This window comes from Balearica regulorum, chromosome 20 (assembly GCF_011004875.1).
Source record: "Balearica regulorum gibbericeps isolate bBalReg1 chromosome 20, bBalReg1.pri, whole genome shotgun sequence".
NCBI lineage: Eukaryota > Metazoa > Chordata > Aves > Gruiformes > Gruidae > Balearica > Balearica regulorum.
The window spans coordinates 7,035,190-7,053,780 of NC_046203.1; the positions used below are offsets into that span (position 1 = coordinate 7,035,190).

Sequence of the window (18,591 nt, forward strand, 5' to 3'; positions counted from 1 at the left end):
CTGTCCGCGCGGCCAGCGGGTGACACCGTGTGCTGCCCGCTCCCCTTTTGTAACGTCCAGTGCTGCCCTGCTCCTGCGTCACGACCTGTCCTCCTGCGTGACACCCTGCGCTGCCCCGCTCCTCCTGTGCGACACCCTGCGCTGCTCCGTGCTCCTCTATTGACTCAATTGCCCAGAGCAAACACTGGCTAGAAACCAGCCAGGGGAGCTGGGCAGGCTTCCCTCATCCTTCGTAGGGCACGTCCTACAAATCTACATAGCTATCTATTTTCCGTGCGTCGCTTTGATGTCTGAGCTCTGCCTTTGAACTCACGGTTAGCACAGGCGGTTTGCTGGTGTGTGATCCCATTCCCAAGTGCTTTGACCTTCCAAGCATGCTCACAGCAGAGTTTGGCTCGTGGTCAGCCCAGGGGATCAGGTACGGCTGTTGCCAGCATTTGACACAGCACAGGGACATGCTTACCTTTGCCAGCCGGGCCAGGAGAGCTGTGGGAACGCGGCTCCTTCTGTGCTAGTCCAAGAAGCTGCGCTGGGTTTGCGCGGCAAGGTTTTGGTAGCGGGAGCCGGGGCCTTTGAAGGTTACAGCCGCACACCCAGGAGCTGTGCTGGCCGGTAAGTGAGCACTTTTTCCGGCCAGGCAGGACACATGGGGCAGCCGGCGGCTCAGGCGGTGGCAGCTTTTCCCCTACAAAAAAGATAATTGTGTGAGTGACCCCGCAAGCCCCCAGAGCTCTCCCTGAGACCTTGTCCTGGCCACAGCCTCCAGGCTGAGGTGGCTCTGAGACATTTTTTGAAGGCACTGAGTGTCATCGCCTTGGCTGTGGTCATTGGGTTAATTACATCCTGCCCACCTAAATGCCACCCGCAGCTTCACACGGGGAAGTTTGTTCTCCAGAGCTCGGAGCTGGGCGCGGGAAGCGCGGCCGGGCCCCGTCAGGGGGAAACTACCCGTCCCGGCATGCCCCATGGCGGCGGCGCGACTACAACTCCCGGCGTGCCCTGCGGCGCAGTCCGTGCTGGTGCGGTGGGAGGCGGCAGCCCTGGCCGAGGGCGTCCCACCGAGCGCGGGCCACAGCCCGCCCCGACACCCGCCTGCCCCGCCGCGGGCTCTGCCGAGGAGGTAGGAGCCGGTTCCTCGCTGCCCCCTCTCCCTTCCCTCGCTGCGCCGCGGGCCGTGCCCCCGCTGAGGCGGCTCGGCCTGGCCTGGCCCGGCCTGGCCCGGCCCCGCCGCGGGGGCGTCGGGCCTCTGACGCGGCGCTGCTCTGCTTTGCCAGGACCCCCGGTGGTGGCCGGCGGAGCGGCACGGCCGGCTTCAAGTCGCCGGTGAGTCACCGCCCGGGCTGGGGGGAAGGTGGGCCCTGCTCGGCGGCTCTCCCCGGGAGCAGCCTCTGCCCTGTCGGGGGGCCGGGGCCTGCGGCAGCGGAGGGGGCCGGCGGCGGGCGGTGCTCCCCGGCAGCCGCTCGCATGTTTGCGATGGCTCGGCCCGGCACAGCACGGAGTGTTTTTCGTGGAGGGTGAAGCTGCTCGTTGCCTGAGTAACTGGCGACCCGCGGTTTAGCACTGCGTCGTCCTGGAGTTTTTCTTAAAACTCTTAACTGTGATGGTATTATCATTACTTTATACTGTAAATCTACAAAATGCTGTAGGATATGATATGAAGCAGGCTGATGTTACATAAACTGAAAAATATTTTACCTGAGCTTCCCCCCCCAGGAGATTTTTTTTCCCTTTTTCTCTTTTTTTTTAATCCATTGATACGGTGTATTTAATGATCGCTTCCCCGCAGCACTGTAGGATCTTATCCAGTGCTAAGTTAGTGTTAAATGTCTTCTGTGCTCTACAGATCCCATCTCCAAGGTCCTGCAAACCTAATGGAGCCAACGAAGAAGCCCTGCGGTGTGAAATCGAAGAGCTGAAGCAGAAAGACCTTGCTCTAGACCAGGAAATTGCACAATTATTGTCTGAGTATGTCCTTGGCAAGCTCAGTGTTCACTGTGATGCCTCAATTATTCTTGTTTTTAAAAGTAAACGTGGTCCAGGAATTATTGCTGTAAGCTAATCTATTATGCCATTTTTATCGTGGTGCTATACAATGTCTATTATAGTGGTGTTTTGACTTACGGGACCTGTTAAAGACAAGAGGGAATTCTTTCTGGTTTATTTGGTAAAGCAAACCAAGTTTTACTGAGATCTTGGATAAGAAGATTTTAACTTTACCCCAGAAATTGTTGAGATAATTACATGTAAATTGGGAATGAATAATTTTAACTATTGTGATAACATGTCATGTTACCAGAAGAGCTTGTTCATGTCAGAATTAAAATTGAGATCATGACTTGTATGACCTGCCAAATTTAGTCCCAGATAAAACTGTTTCCTTTTTTGTTCCATCTTGATGAATTGTTCACGTGTTTTGTGTCTGAGATGAGTGGGTTAAACCTTTGTGTTCAAGAAGCAGAACCGTTTTCCAGGCAAGCAAGTGGCCTGTAGAATAGTTTGGCATGACGGGTGCTGCGTACAGGGTAGTGCAACTGTTTTATTGTGGTTTCTTATGACACAATGTGGCAGGTGCTTATTAGCAAATGTTTTGAGATAAAATTGCTGCTTGATTTTTAAAGAGATGGAATCTCTGGATTATTTGTTGCAAAGGAGTGATATTTTCTAAGATAACATGTAGTGCATAGACTGGAAATGGTAGAACAACAAAGCTGCTTTTTTTTTTTTTTTTTTATCCTCAAGGATAAACAGACCTTCTTAATTTTTTTTCCCTAGCTACAGATTAGAGATACATATAAATTGAATTCACCACAGCCTATTCCTTTTTCTACTTGATTTTGAGAATTTGGGTGGATTGTTGGGGGGTTTTTTATAAGTCTTGATGTGGCAAAAAAACCCTCAAAATTGGGATCTGCTCATTTCTAGCTTTCATGTTTATCACTTGCAGCAGCTGTACTTGCTGCCTTCAGATTCTGCTTTAGATGTGCCAGGTTTGGGTATCACAAATATCCTTACTGTGTGCGGTTGCAAGTGGCAGCACCCACTATACAGCAGCAGCAATCCCACTGTGTCATTTTTGACCTTTCTGGTTTTATTGTTACAGAGGCTACAGCCTGGAGGAATTGGAGAAGCACATCTCTCTGCTCCATGAGTATAATGATATTAAAGATGCTGGACAGATGCTGCTAGGCAAGCTGGGTAAGGAAGGGGAAAGCTGTTGAAGAACTTTTTTAGTCAATGTTTTCCTACAGACAGAGAGAAGCTACTATGCTGTGAAGGCAGAGCTTGTTTTAGAGATTCTTCAGTTCTAGGATTGTTAGTTTGTACAAACACTGTTGTTGTTGTTTTCTTAGGATGTTTTTTAGAACTGAACATGTGAAATAATTGTCACGTACCAGTATTTTAGTCTGTGTTATGGATTACCAAAATTTGATAAGTCTTATGAATTTTTGTCAGTTTTGTTCTTCATGTGCTTAAAAAAAGTGTTGAGACAAGTGAGGAGCATAGCTACAAAACCTTAGATTAGTTTCTTAGCTATGGGAGGTTCTGTGGAATAGTTAGGGGCTACTGGGGGGAAAACACAACTTTTCTGACTGCTCTGATCTTTGTTTAATGCAAGCAATGGTATTTCTTTTCTAGCTGTTTTCCGAGGGGTTACTACAAAGCAGCTCTACCCTGAATACGATCTGGAGCTTAGCGACTAGTATTGAACCTGATGACTGCCACGTCCTGCAAAAATGACTGTTACTGGGCCTTTATGTTTTGGTGTCATATTGATTTAGAACTGACATAAGGTGGCCTCAGAAGTATGCATGCAGAATTGCAACAGAGTATGGGTTAACAGCCCTATTTCTAAGAAGCTTTGGAACATGAAAGTTGTTGAATTTGTCAACTGTTTCCTGCTTGTGGGAAAGGGATGTAGGACTTTGGATAATTTCATCTACTATCAGATCAACAGTATTTTTATTTCTTTTTGTTGGAAAGATTGTAATTCTGATTGATGTTAAGACTCTTCCAATGGAGCCTTTGCTTCTCTATAATGTCCAGGGGCTATGTGGATACTGAATGGATACAAGAAGTGAGGGCATACAAATGTGCAATGTAATAGCTGCTTTGAAAGAAAAGAAGAAACCCTCAGAAGTATGGAGGGAAGAAGGCTGAAGCTGTGGTGGTTTTGGGGTTTTGTTTTATGATCAAATCTGGATAAGTCTGGGTGTTCTGCATTTTTGTACTTGACTGCTCTGGTATCTAGAGGGTTTGTATCATTTCTGTAGTAAATAGCAAAATGTGAAGTTGTGTTTAACTGTCCAGTCTGAATAAAGCAGCTATCACATTTCTCAGTAATTCACTTTAAGAGTCTATAAAACATTGCATGAACCTGGGAACAAATTCTTAAACTATATTCTGAGACAATTACAACATCTATTATTCAAATGTTTTCTGAGGACTTGATGGAGGCAGCATGGCAGCACTACCCAGTAATGGGTAGGTGCAGAATTACCTTTACTCTCCTCTAAATGCAGAGTCACTGTGAAAGTGCGTGGTGTGCTAAACACAAAATCATGTTGAGAGCATAAATGTTTCAATGTCAGGATTGAGGGTGACTGCACAGACTAAATTTGGCTGCTTTGTGCAGTTCTAAGTGATAAAGCGCTCTGCTGACTGCAGATCCATTGTCCCTTTTTTCACTCAAGCTTGATGTCCTTCTGCCTGTTTCTACTTTGAATACCTTCCTGCCAGTAAGTTTTTCCCCCCGATCTCCAGTCAGGCGATGCTGCAGTCTGCTCATTATTTCCAAATTTCAATCAAATGAATCTGTCTTTGTAGTGCTTAGAAACCAGAACATGCTCACGAGGCTGCTGCTGAGAACAGGTAATTGTTGCTGTGCTCTTGGTTTTGGACCCGGAACAGAAATATCACTAATAAGTATCTTGTTTTGCCACAAAGGCTGTGAGGAGGGGTCTGAACAGGGGGATGGACAAAGCCCGTATCCTGTGATTCATTCAAGTAAGTCTCTGCTAATGTACAGCTGTGCTTCTCTGGAGGGTATTTACTGGGGCCATGTGAGAATGGAGACTCGTGGGCATGGTTACAGGTATACCCTGCCCACCATAAACTGCTTTGTGCCAAGTGTGGAAAACTACTGTGTTTTGGAGTAATTTTAAGGGGAGGAAAAGTCACGAGGAGGCTAGAACCAGGAAATGCTAACTTTGTTCTCAAAACCCATGTTGCTGTTTCGGCTGGCATGTTCTACATGAAAGAAGTGGTTTAGCCTGGAGTGTTCCAACCAAAATGTCCATCTAGCAATTGCACAAGTAACTGGAAATGTTTTTTGCAATGGGGAGTACGTACAGAAATTCCTTCAGTTTGCGTTAGGTGTAAGCCACGTGGAATGAAGTATACTTCATTACCAAAGTTTTTGAAGGTAATTTAAGGACTGAGAAGACCATGTTTTCTTCACTTCCTTGCAGGAGCACTGGTATTAAAACTTGCAGCTGTAGCCCTGCAAGCGTTCTGCCCAGCTCCAGAACTCACGCTTCTGTGGTGACGGGTGTACGCTTCAGTTAGCACAAGGCAGTTGTCCGTGGAAGGTGCCCTGGTCCCAGTCCCTTGTCCACAGAGGATGAACGCATGCAGAACCAACTAGCTGAGGTAAGAGCAAATTGTCCTTGGGGAGTCCCTGCGGCTCCACAGCTGGCTCGGTAACATGCCACATGGTGGCAGCTACGCTCCACTGCTGCTCTGCCGCAGAGCCGGGAAACCCAGAACAACTGAAAGATTCCAGGGTCAAAGTTAATGACTCCTGGGATGCTTCAGGACAGGACTCTGCCACTAAGGTACTTCATCACAGCCCCTCTTATTGCTCCTCCCAGAGTTACTTCTTGTACCTTAACAGCTAGCTGGAAGATAAAATATGCTGGCCTTTGTCCAAATCCAGAAGAGGAATAGAACAAATCTCTTCTACCGATTTCTAGAAGTAAATCTCCAAACACTCTAAGTGTATAGTTAGAAAAATATTGAGTCCAATAATGGTAAGTGTAACTTCAGACTTTAAATTTAGAAAGGAGTATTTTTTGCCAAGTCAGATCAATCTATAATGAGCTTACAGAGCTGTCTGCATGGAGCTGCTGCAGAACAGATACCACAGACCCCATGAACGCCCTTTGTTTCTCAGAAGAGAAAAAAAACCCCACACAGCATGGTCTTTTTATTTTAATGAGTCAGTGTACTCACGGCTCAGCACTGAGCCAAGAACCATCCTCTTCCCCTTTAGGTCACTTTCTGTTTTATTTCTTATGCATCAGTCCCTATTACAAGCCACTTTCCTGATCACACACGCCTACTCTGGATATAACCATTTCCTTGCATTGCTCTGTGTAAGCTGTGTTTTCTCCTGCACATCCCTCTCTCAGTCTGATTTTGAGCTCTTATTTGTCTGAAAGCAGGGCTAATGGAAAGAAAATAGGACAACAGAGGGAAAATAAAATCCATATACTAGATAAGTTATGCTGCCAGTTGCAAGGAACAAACAAATCCGTGCAATCAAGGGAATACAGCTCTGTAAGAGGCTGTCTGTATTTCCTGCTGCTAAACAATTTGGGGATGGGTTTTTATATCCCTTAGCAACCTAATGTTCCTGAAGTCAACAGGAATTTTGGCACAGCTAACTCCTTTTAATGAACTGTTTGCGATGCTTTAAAAAAAAATTATACAGCCTGTCACTGAAAAAAATGCCTCTCTGATTAAAGTCATCTCAAGGAAAGGGTGGAAGTGAACTGCAATTAACCTCTTTCCTTCTGCTGTCCATCATGCTGTCAGCATGTAGCTGTGTTATTGTGCTACTGAGATTGCTTGTGGACGTTCCCTCCGTAGCACGCACTCAGCTGTCTGCAGCGTGGGCCATCTCCGCAGCCATCTTAGGAAGAAGACTTTTATCCTGATGGCCTAGTGTTTTCTCTAATTCTGTTTTCACTTTAAGCTGACAGTCCCAAATTGCTTTCTGTATACTCTGCAGGTTCCACTGTGTTCTCAGGAGTGCATCATCCAGTGTGAAAACGCCGTCACGTATTCTTCGCACTTGTGTGCACACAGCAGATGATTTCAGCTCCAGACCAATCTCATGAACTATTTTTCGGAGGTACTGCTGAGTCTCATGCAGGCAATGGATTTCTAGAAGGACAGAGAGATTCCGTCAGAGGAAGCAAAGCGTTGACACAAACTCAAACCTTGTCTGTAAATCTAGACATCACTCAGTTATGCTGAAAGAACCGGTTTGATAGAAGAGACTATTTAAGATACAGCACAGATGGATTATGATTTTCTGGTATGCTGCAGTGTGTCTTAGCACCTCCCAAAGTGAATGTTTTAGAAAACAAACCCATAGATACAGGAGAGTAACGTAAAAATGTAGTTATTTCAAAGGCGATAAGAAAAGGTACCATTTTAATAAGACAAATAATTTGTGAGGAGTAGGAGAAAAGGAAAGCAAACCACGCTTTAAAAAAAAACAAAACCCAAACCAACACTGAAATGCATTACACTGAAACACTGGGATAAGAAAGACTTTTGCCCCATAGATATTCATTATGCAAATTTTCTTGCCTCAGTCTTAGATCTGAAACTGGCAGGGAAAAATGTATGAGCTAGGCGTATAGCTGGCTTGATGTACTCTAGCTTCAGTACTGTGAGAGTTCCAGATCTAACCCTAGCAAAAAAAAAATCTTTCCACGGCACTAAAGAGTTCATGTAACAAGGAGATGCTTTTGTAACTTTGGAAATTACAAATCATTAAATTTTCTTCAGGGATTACCAATTACAATTGTGTTCATACAAAGTTCTCACCAACTCATTTAGCATTAAATTGCTAATAAGAAACTGAAGTTTACTGACTTATTTGCCATAATATATACACAAATTTCCCCAGAACATTTTGTACCAGACCTACCTAGCTGGAATTCTGGAAGTGCAAACTGGAGGCATCGGATCGCTGTGATTATTGGAGGGCTTTTTCCCATGGGGCGAATCAACCCTTTGACAGCCAGCTCGTATGCCTCTTGTGTTTTCATATCAATGTTAGAATACCTGGAAAAAGAAAAAAAAGGAGCAGAGCAGACACTTAGTACATCTCTTCAATGGAATTCAAAATATCTCCACCCCCAATAAAGCAGAGCTGCAATTTTTATTCTTAAAACTGTCTTTGCATACATTTTAATGCTATATACTGTCAGTAGCATAGCACAGTTTGGGAGGGAGGTACTTGGTCATGTCTACAAGATATTTTTGTAGGTCCTAATGTAGCGAATAGGTCCTAAAATAGCTGGAGATTTCCGGATACAAGAAGGACACTTAACTGCAACCTTTCACCAGAATTCAGACCACTCAGAGTAACTTTTCTCTGTTCCTGTCTAGCACTCCAACCTTTAAAGACTTTAGATTATGGCAAACAAAATCATCTCATTTGTTTTAAAGACCAGCAAACAGCAGTCGGATCAGGTCAGCTGCATTTCCCCACTGGATACGTACATCAGCAGGGCCTTATGATTTGTTCCTTGAATGACAGCGACAATCCGTTCCAGCTTCTCCCTTGTGATATGATCTGCAAATATTAAGGTAGAAAAAGTCTCAATTATCCATCCAGAAACCGGGAAGAGACAGCAGCCTGAAACGTGCCATCAGGGTATTACGGTCCCTTTGGCAGGCAGTCACATCAAAGTGGGCTGATGAGACCCGCCGAGAGGTGGCTTTAGCAGAGTCACTTCTGGCTGTACCCAGGTAATGCACAGAGCAGCACAGCACTGGACTACAAAGGGAAGAATGATTTTCCTTAATTGAGTTCAGAAACACCAGTTTCTCTTATCAGGCATTTGAAGAGTTTCAGTCGATGGAAGCTTCTAACTGCTATCTCTAGGTACGATTTATGGAGAGATCTGGGTCCCACCCAATCCAGTAGCAACCACTGTGATCAGGACTCGTACTGGCTTTCTATATATTGCAGTTGTATTTAGCACAGGGCTGCAATGTCAGGACTGCGCGTGGCTGTATGTACAAATAAAAACTAGAAAGTGTTTAAGGTATCCTTTTTATCTTTGTGCAATTTACCAGTGATTCACCAAAGGTGAAATGCTTTGCAGTTAAAATCCTATTTGTTTGGTGTCCTGTTGGGTGTTTTAATAAACACACCAGTTAAGTTTCTTACCAAATGTTGTCTTCTCTACTAGATTCCCTGTGTCTGAGAAGTCATCAGTGGCTTTACCAAACAGCCCACCAACAGTGTAAACCTTGAAGAAGGGCAAAAGAGTGCAATTTGTCAAAGAAATACTCCAAACAATTGCATAGCAATATCCTGCCATGCAGTTGCTAGGAAGTGCAGGCTATGATAATATTGACAAGAAAACAGTAGCGTCCTCTGCTCGTACGGCCACGTGTGGATGCTCACGTGAAGGATGAAATTCTGGACCCGGAAAGTTCTCAAAAGCGTTGGTGGGTTTGAGACCCTAAAGCAGAATCGCCGTCGCAAGGACCATCCGGGGCAGGAATGAAGTGTGCCACTGCACTCGGATGTTCTGAGGCTGTTCAGAGCCATCACCTACCTTGGTCAGGTGGCAGTTGTACAGATGAGTGAGTAGCTTGTTCCCATGGCCTATGCCAAGTACTGAAACACAGAAGACAGAGAACCCGTTATTCAGCCACATGGAAAGTTACTGATGTGCATTTACATCTTTGCACACTCACGCTACTTTTCTTCCCCCCTGGACAGGGCCGTATCTCCTTAGAAGTCATGTCTGAGCAATGCAATTAAACCCCCAAATTACTGCCTGTCATTAAAACTATAAGGCTGTAACTTGGATTTTCCCAAAGCTTTCCACCTGGGTACTTTGGGGCAAATGCTTGGCAATGCTGGCCGCAGTGAAGCCAACTCAAGTGATGGAACAGAGATGGAGGGTTACGCAGCACACCACTAACGGTGTCATGGGCAGAAGTTTGGTGTCTCACAGCAAAGCGCTGTGTGCTGGGGGTAAGGGATCGCTCCTGTGTCTTGCCATTGCCACTGTCTGGTTGGCTTGAGACCTGGGGGGTGCTGCCACGTAACAGATGAGCGTCCACTCCTTTACATGGAAACCCATCACCTCGCAGCCAGCGGGACGCGGTGCCGCTCCAAGATGAGACCCACCGAAGACTCCTGAGGCCTTCATGTCCAGCCGGTGACCCGCTCCGATCTTCAGCCGCCTGAACCGCGGCCCTCGGACTGCAACGGAGACAGCGTCGGTGCCGGTCCCCTGCCCCCGCCGGGGTTCCCACCGCCCCGGGGCTCCCACCGCCCCGTCCCAGTGCCCCCCCTCCAGGCCGAAACCCCGCGGCGGCCCTTACCGAGGGGGTGGTCGGCCAGCACCGGCACCCTCGCGGCCACCAGCCCCGTCGTCCCGTCCGGGGCGGGCAGGAAGCGGACGTGCTGCCGCGGGGCGCGTCCCGGCGCCGCGTTCAGCTCTGCAAGAGAAGCGGGGAGCGGTCAGGGGGGGCCGGCAGCCCCCCCCGGGGAGGGGTTGGGGGGGTGGGGTGTCCCCGCCGCCGGCTCCGGCCCCGCTCACCGCGCAACAGCGCGGTCTCCACCGCCCCACGGACGCGGTCCCACGCCACCCCCGCCGGCTTGTACACAGCGAAGAGCCCGCCCGGCACCGCCATGCCGCGCTGCCCGCTCCGCCCCGCTCCGCCCCGCCGGGCGCTTCCGGGGCAGGCGGTGGCGGGGGGGGGGTTGTGGGTTGTGTGTGATGATGATGATGATGATGGTGATGATGCGGCGGGCGGCGGTGCGGGTGGGGGTCCCGTTGCTACGGGCGGGTCCCGGTTCCCCAGGCAAGTGCCTTCCCCGTCATCCCCGCCGCCCCCCGCGGGCAGCCCCAAGGGCGTCCGGACGGCGCCCGCCCCGTTTCCGTGCCCCGCGGGCCCTGGCGATTCGCCGGGCCGGTCCTTCACCCCCCGCTCCCCGCAGGCAGAGCCTGTCTGAGCCACACCGAGCCACGGGCCCGGGAGGGACGCAGCGAGGCGGAGGAGGAGGAGGAGGAGGAAGGGTGCTACCAGCTGTACCCCGGGCACATCCCCACCAGCCCGCTGCAGAAGGCGCTGCTGGCTGCCGGCTCGGCGTTTATGGCTCTCTATGACCCCTACAGACACGGTAAGCTGAGCTGGGGGACCTCGTTCCACCCGGGGTCCTTACTAACGCCCAACGATTCCTGCCCAGTGTCTCCAGGGACTTTATTTCTCCTTCTGTTGCATGAGACATTTTGTGATGGGCCAAGTGCAGGGCTGAGACCTGGCCCAGGGCAGGGGCTGTTGAAGAGATGAGGTGAGAAACCCCAAACACGCCCCAGCAATCTCCTCCTGACCAACTGTGATGCCACCCAGCCCCATCTCATTCCTCCTTGGTCACCCAGGCCTCACGCCTGCTCTTACATCCCTCCCTGCAGATGACACCAGGGCAGAGCAGCCCTGAGGCTGAAGATCCATTTTGGTGGGGTCTCTGCTTTGCCACAGGCTTCCTGCCTGCTCCTGGCCAAGGGGTTCATTGCCCCATTCTCTCACCTGCAAACCAGGAACAGATGGGTGTTGCAAAAACTGCTCTTGGGTCACTCTCTGGTCTCTCTTTCAGACATGGTGGCAGTCCTCGGGGAGACCACAGGCTGCCTTGCCCTGCCCAACCTGCGAGACAAGATGAAACACCACCCTGAAGGTTACCGCATCCTCCAGTGCGTCCCTCCGCATCCCTCCCTCCCTCGTGGTGTGGTTCATGGTGGGGAGGGAGACATGAGGCCAAGCACATTCCTTGGGCCCCGTGAAGGGAGAGCCATGCGCTTCCTGGCTCAAAAGCAACGTGGGCATTTTGTTAGCTCTAATCCTGTTTATTTTACTTATTTTTTTTAACGATCACAAGAACCCTGTGGCAAGTCTAAGGGCAAGAGCACAGCATTCGCTGGGCCCAGCCCTATTTCAGGCGCTGCTGTCTGTCTGTTCTGCTTCACTGCTGGAACTGACAGGTGCCAACGCAAGGAGATGCAGCAGCAGGCACAGGAGACAAATCCACGGACGTGGATGCTGAGCAGCGATGAAAACCCACCATGTCTGTGGATTTCTCCCCTGCACCTGCTGCTGCTTCTCCTTGTGTTGGAGACTTCGTCTCCGCTGGTCTGCCTCGTCCTTAGGTGCCTCTATATTTTCTTTCCTGGCTCTTGCAGCATCTCCCCAAGCTGTGAAATGAGGCCACTTCTCTTGTCTGTCTTGTTAAGACTTGATCACTTTTGCTTCCATGTCTGCAGGGACTTATCGAGCACAGCAAGGCTGAGGACCAGGAGGGACTTTATGAGTCTCTTATTAACCAAGATCTTACTGCTTATTTGCTTGCCTGCTTCCTGCTCCTTGTTACGTGTCACGCCTGCTGCTTGTGTATTGTTCGGGTTGTACCACAAAGGGGCTTGGGAAAAGCTGATTTTTGCCATATGTTTGTGCAGAGCAGCCTGATCCTGGCTCCAGACGCTGGCCCAGCAAAGCACATGGAGCACCAGGATGGGATTGAGCCCCAGAGGAACTGCCTAGGGAGAGGGGACAGCAAAGGCGCCGAGGGCTGGGGAAAGATGTGCCCAGCTGCACCTTGCCCCATGGTATTGCAGGGATTTGCAGTGGTCTGATTTGTGCACACAAGTGGTTTATTTTAATCCTCCAAACTGCTGAGGTCCCTTTGACACCAAATACAGAAGGATGCCTCTGCAGCCAGGGTGAAGCTGTTGCGAGTCCTGCTTATCTCCCTGGCACCTCCACTCCAGGAGCTGAGCAGCTCCTGGATCCACTCCAGGGCTTTTATCATGGGAAGAATTTGTCCTCTGCATGGAAAGAAAAGGCTTTTGTTTAGTTCCAGGGCTGTGGGACACCTGTTTGCCAACAACCTGGAGAGGAGACCTTTCCGTGCATAGCTGCCATGTGGCTGGTGGTGAAAGCCTGAGCAGGAGAGAAATTAAACCTGTGTTTAGAACAAATTCCCTCCTCTCTTTAGGGTTGTTCCTTTGAAGTTCTGGCTGCTTTGCAGGGATGCTAACAAGCTCTGCTCCCCCAGGTCTGGCTGTTGCTGAGGGCTGTGCCTGGCCAGCAGCCCACGTGGCAGCATTTCAGTGCAGAGGACACCAGTGTTTTACAGGGGTGCAAGATGAGCACTCTTTTATTGCCAAGGCTTCAGGTATATCCTTTAAGCAATTTGTGTCCCAGTCTCAGCGATAAAAATACAGATGTACCCCTGCAGCGAGCAGTCAGGATCCATGCAAGGAAAATGCCTGGGAAGGGCAGAGGGAGGGGATGGGGGTTTCCAGGGGCTCCTTTTCTCCAGGATCCCATGCTGTGGGTTTCACTGGGAGACTCACTGACTTGTGTTTTGCTTTCAGGGAACGGCCTTGCATCCGTCTCTCCACCTTGGACATGGCCAGGCTGCGGGGGCTGCCAGATGGCACGCTGGGCCGAGAGTACGTCCGGTTCTTGGAGGACAATGTGAGTGTGGGGTTTCACAGGGTGCATGTGACTGTAGTTGATTCCTGCGCTGGGAGCACGGATGCGCTTTAGAGGGAGATGGGAGCCACGGAGGAACCTGTGGGGAACCCTCCGGGAATGACAGGGAGTCGAGATGGGATGAGATGCTGGGTGTTGGACGATGATGGATTTGTCACCAGTGTTGCATGGCCCTTAGTTTTCATCTCTGTAAATGATACTGACCCCCATCATTGAGGGCTGGGAGATGAGCTGATGGAGGGGGCCACGTATTTCTGTTCATTAAAGAATGAGACCAGAAACTTGAGGTTTTGGAAGGGGCTGAATTGGACCTCTCTGGATTTGCAGAAGGTTTCTCCGGACACTCGGATGCCACCCAAATTTGTTGATGATGAAGAGCTGGCATACGTGATCCAGCGGTACCGGGAAGTCCACGACCTGATGCACACCCTCCTGGGCATGCCAACCAACATGCTAGGTGAGCAGCAGCAGGCTCAGAGGGCTGTGCTGCCAAACCTCACTGATGGTGCTCAGCCAAGTCTCCCAGGAATGAAGCGGGCTGGGCCAGTTGGACTCCTTGATCCTCAGCCTGGGGACATGTGTGGGGAGGTTTGCATTGTCACTGTCCTGCATGGCTAGCTCTGTGGTGACCGAGAGCCTGCGGGATGTCACCTTTCCCCAGCTGGGAGATGCTCTGCTCGAGCCCTGGGTACAGGCAGCCACTGGGTGGGTGGGTGGGTGGGTGTTTGCTGCCTGGCAGGGAGGGTGGCACCGAGGGAGGATTGTTTCACAAGCTCTGAGTGAAGGCAGAAGCGGGGGGGTTCCTGTTTGCTCCTTATCTGCGCGTCCACATGTCCTTTGCCCTCGTTTTGTGTCTGACTCAATAGCAAGTCACAAGTTGAGCCTTGCTGGTGAACCTGCAGGAACCGGCATGTCAAGTCTCCTGTGCAGGCTTTGGCTGAGACCTGGCGGCTTTTGTAAAAGGTCTGTCCCATGCTGAGAGACAGGGAGAGCCACACCGGGGATCAGGCTTTGGCAGTTGCATTGCTAAAGATCTGCAGGGAGCCAGCCTGCCCAGGAGGTGTCCCCCAAACTCGTGGAGCATCAACTGCAGAGTGCTACTCCCCGGGGGGCCCCGGGCTGTCCCTCTCCGGTGGGTGGTACACAACCGGGCTCATCCTGGCACAGGATGAGGCCACAGTCAGACTTGGGAAGCATTCCTGAGTCCTGCCGTGGAGGCAGACAGGACGGGTGCATAGCCATCCTTGGGAAGGAGCAGATCGTGCAGCCTGCGTTGCGGGACCGCGTGGCCCTGGCTGGCCCTTGCCCTGGGCACCCTGCCTGCTCACAGCCTCCCTGCTTCTTCCCAGGTGAGGTCGTGGTGAAGTGGTTTGAAGCCATCCAGACGGGTCTGCCCATGTGTGTCCTGGGAGCAGCGTTCGGCCCCGTCCGTCTCAGTGCACGGTAGGCACCGGCGCTGGTCAATGAGGAGGGAGTCTCTGCCCTGGGGATGTGCCAGCCTGGGTGATGCTTTCAGAGATCCTCTGGGGATGAAGAGGGGACACTGCTAGTTTGCTGGGGGGAATTCATACAGGAATCCCTTGTGTGACCCATCTGCTCTGCCCCCGTGGCCCAGGGAAGAGGTGACAGCGGGAGGCACAGCTTTGCCTGGTCACTGAAGCAGAACCTGATGCTTTCGTCTGCTTCCAGCACCAAATCTCCTGTGCCAGGCAGGAGGAGCAATGCGCAGGCCTGGCTGCCCTTGACCAGGCATGTGTTGAGGGCCAGCAGGACCCTTACCATGCTGGCAGCTGTTCCCTGCCCCAGCACATCTGTTTTGGTGGCCCAGCACAGTTTGGGGATTACAGAACCTGAGGTTTGGTCTTGGGTTTGCTGCCAACTGTAACCGTCCTGGCACACTGTCCTCTTCTGTGCCTCAGTTTCCCCTGTGAGATAAGTAGAAGGGATGCTAGAGGAGCGGAGGGTGGTACATGGGACACATGAGGTTGGCATCTGCCAGAGACTTGGAGAAGGAAAGCGGAAACAAAACACGGAAATCAAAACTGTCACCGTCTGTGTCTTTTGTTCCAGAAAGCTGCAGGTCCTGGCCACCGAGCTGGTTCCTTGGGCGATTCGGAGTGGGCGCAATGCCAGCTGTATCCTGAATGTTTACTACGAGCAGCGCTGGGAGCAGCCAGTGGAGTCCCTGCGGGAGGAGATCGGCATCTTCCCTCCCCCAGACATTCGAGTGTGAGAGCTCAAGGACATGGAGGGGACAGGGGATCCCTGTTGGCAGGCAGCAACCGCCCCCTGCCGCGCTCCATCTCCTCCTGCCTGGGAGCGCAGCGCGGCTCTGCTACCAGCCGCCATGGACCTGAGGGCTGAGTTTTCTCCTGCCAAGAACTGGCACCCTCCTGTTGGCAGAGGCCAAGTGGCACTTCCATGTGCCATGACAAAACTTGACCCTTTTTGGTGTTTGTGGTTTGGTGGAGGGATGTCAAGTCCCGCCATGCCTTTGCCAGCTGAGTCTGGCTGCTGGCTCTGGTACTGATGCTCCAAAATGCTGGGATGGGAGGGAACAAAGCTGGTTTAAAACACACCAGAGCAAACTTGACCTTCTGCAACTCCAGGGCTGTATAGGTAAATCCCTCCTCCCACCCTCCCCAGGAAGATCGAGTCTTAAAGTCTTGGGGCCACCCTGGACTGGAGCTAAACCAGTGATTTACAGAGCAGCCCAGAGGCAGGTTTGGTGTGTGCAACAGTGAAATCCCATCTTGTACTGGTGCCTAACTGGTCTCCTGATGGGTCATATGGGATGTGCCTCATGCCTTGGAGACCAGGCGGTGTACAACTGCACGCCCACGGGAGCAGGCAGGGAAATACCTTTGGGTATTATGCCTGCTGGATTGGCTGTTCGAGAGTCGATCTCAGGCTGCCATGTCTCCCTGTAGTCCCCTCCCATCAAAAATGCTGAAATCCATGTGATTGTGCTGGGTTTTCAATCGGAATTGTCCCCTCCTTGGGCAACGAAATGACGCGATTGTGAATAAGAGTCTGAATCCTGGGAGCACAGAAATGACAGGTGCTTGCGCTGCGTCTGGGAGTGATTGATGTCTGGGTTAATTAAACAGAGCTCCAGACTGCCAGTGGCTGGAGAGCAGAACTGTCGAATACAAGGGCAGAGAGCCAAGAGGCCAGGGGCTCTTTATCCGTGTGGGTTTGCTGTTGAACTTCTTTCTTGCTTAATAAAATCCATGGTGGAGCTTGTGGTTTGTTACCCATTTCCTTCTGCCCCATCTCCCCTTCTGAGGGGGAGATCTGATGTGAAACCTCAGCCCTTTTTGGCCCCAGTGGGTTCTGCTGTTCTTTGTCTGCAGTGGTGGGTGATGGCAGGGCATGTGTGTGGCCGCACATCCCTGGGGACCGGGGCACAAAGCAGGCTGCGAAGCTGCATCTTTCCAACTGGAATTTGGGGGCGTTGGGCAGTTGAGTGGCTCCTTGCGTGGTCGTTGCAGAAAGGCCCGGATAGAGGAAGAACGGGAGGGTGGCAAGGCTGGGGACTTTCTGATGTGATCCTGGTTCCTAGGGGAGGGAGGGGGTGCTCTGACTGGGGTCCTTCGGGGGTCGTTGGTGGTCCTGGGGAGGAGTTGTGGAGCTGGGGGACATGGCGTTGCCCCACTGTGAACTTCACTGGCCCCATCATAGTCTCCACCGGGATGCTAGAATAGACGGGCAGGAGCAGGGGCTGACGGTGTGAGCGGGCGTTGGAGTTGCTCCGTCCCAGGAGGCTGAGCAGGGGGAAAACTCTTGGTTTTTGGGCTACATTCAAGAGCAGACAGTGGGGCAGAGGGACTGGCTTCCTTCCACCTTCCCCTGACTCCCTGCTTCAACTTCTCCCTCCACCCTGCCTCCCACCAGCCAGAATTTGGGTTTTTCTCCCAAACTGGGCTCACGCCTCCCCTTGGCTTCCAGAGTTATTTCAAGCAGATAATAAAGGATGTCATATAAATACATCCTTCAACTGCCGTAAAATGCACAGAGTGGGGTTTGTCCTGTTGCAGTGGTCGAGATGAAGGAAGCGTTTGGCCCTAAAATGACCGAGAAATATGCTTTTCTGCATCAGAAACGTGTCGGAGCTTTAGGGCAGTTAAACCAAAGGGAAGCAAAGATTTGCTGCTTCCAGGAGCCACGAGCAGCAGTCAAGGAAAGGTGGGAAATAATGGTTGTGAGAGAGGGTTTTGCTGCGCTTTGGGTTATTTAGCATGGCCATACAACACTCAGGCTGCTGGTGGCGGTTGTGCCGCCTTTGCGCAGCCGCATATTGCTTGGTGAGCTGGTGCCAGCGCTACAGAAATGGCACGTAATGTAATTTTAAACTGCATCTGCTCAGCCAGATCGCGTAACGGCCACCGCAGCTCCTGTTCGCCACAGCCGCCGCTTGTTGAGTCTGATAAGGCATGCAGCGTGGTGGTGGGGGGGACGGGGGTGATTTTGGCAGGTCAGACACAAGCCATGTGAAAATGCTTTTTTTTTGGGGGGGGGACGACGACGTATTTGCTGTGGACACGTGGCAGCTTCACCACCAGTGATCCATGCCTGTGCGTGGGATAACAATGACTACAGTAGGAGGTGATGCTGCTGCTGAACCACGCACAGACCCGCTGGGATCGATACACATTTGTTAACCCCCAGGGGAACGCTGTGTCCCGGAGCTCCTTTCCCCGCCTGGGTCTGCCCCTCATTCCCGGTACCGCACCCGGCCCCACTCCGAAAATGGGGCTCCCCCCCACCGCAAGGGCAGCGGAGCTCCTGCGCGGCGGCAGCGGCCGGGGGTGGCGGCTCCCCCCGGCCCGTTGCGGTCGTGGAACCCCGAAAGCGATCGCCTGTGCCCCGGCGGCAAAATGCGACTCTGGTGGGACTCGAACCCACAACCTTTGAATGACTCCCGTCACCACGCTAGAAGTCCAATGCGCTATCCATTGCGCCACAGAGCCCTCGCTTTGCCCCGCCGCCCTCACCGCCTCTTCCCGCCGCACCGCCCCGCGCCCCGCCCCGCCCTGAGCTCCGCCGTTG

General features: G+C 51.5%; 3 protein-coding genes and 1 non-coding gene across 4 annotated transcripts; 2 read left to right on the plus strand and 2 right to left on the minus strand.

The window, feature by feature from the left end:
- The first annotated feature begins 965 nt into the window (after positions 1-965).
- Positions 966-4,341, plus strand: SWI5 (SWI5 homologous recombination repair protein). Its single transcript, XM_075772760.1, has 5 exons — positions 966-1,120; positions 1,275-1,323; positions 1,844-1,965; positions 3,101-3,195; positions 3,637-4,341. Exons 1-5 carry the CDS (start codon positions 966-968, stop codon positions 3,699-3,701), a joined length of 486 nt encoding a protein of 161 aa, XP_075628875.1. The 3' UTR covers positions 3,702-4,341.
- A 1,854-nt stretch (positions 4,342-6,195) lies between these two features.
- Positions 6,196-10,737, minus strand: TRUB2 (TruB pseudouridine synthase family member 2). Its single transcript, XM_075772338.1, has 8 exons — positions 10,584-10,737; positions 10,366-10,482; positions 10,169-10,243; positions 9,588-9,649; positions 9,194-9,275; positions 8,521-8,593; positions 7,943-8,079; positions 6,196-7,167 (listed from the first exon to the last, which is right to left on the minus strand). The coding sequence occupies exons 1-8, from the start codon at positions 10,675-10,677 to the stop codon at positions 6,878-6,880; spliced, it is 930 nt and encodes a 309-aa protein (XP_075628453.1). The 5' UTR covers positions 10,678-10,737; the 3' UTR covers positions 6,196-6,877.
- Positions 10,738-10,747: 10 nt separating this feature from the next.
- On the plus strand, positions 10,748-16,780 carry COQ4 (coenzyme Q4). Its single transcript, XM_075772339.1, has 7 exons — positions 10,748-10,852; positions 10,989-11,167; positions 11,642-11,738; positions 13,419-13,521; positions 13,867-13,996; positions 14,889-14,982; positions 15,610-16,780. Exons 1-7 carry the CDS (start codon positions 10,764-10,766, stop codon positions 15,770-15,772), a joined length of 855 nt encoding a protein of 284 aa, XP_075628454.1. The 5' UTR covers positions 10,748-10,763; the 3' UTR covers positions 15,773-16,780.
- A 1,642-nt stretch (positions 16,781-18,422) lies between these two features.
- On the minus strand, positions 18,423-18,512 carry TRNAR-UCU (transfer RNA arginine (anticodon UCU)). The gene is given in 2 exon segments: positions 18,423-18,458; positions 18,476-18,512. It is a non-coding gene; the product is annotated as a tRNA-Arg (tRNA).
- Between the last annotated feature and the right edge of the window lie 79 nt (positions 18,513-18,591).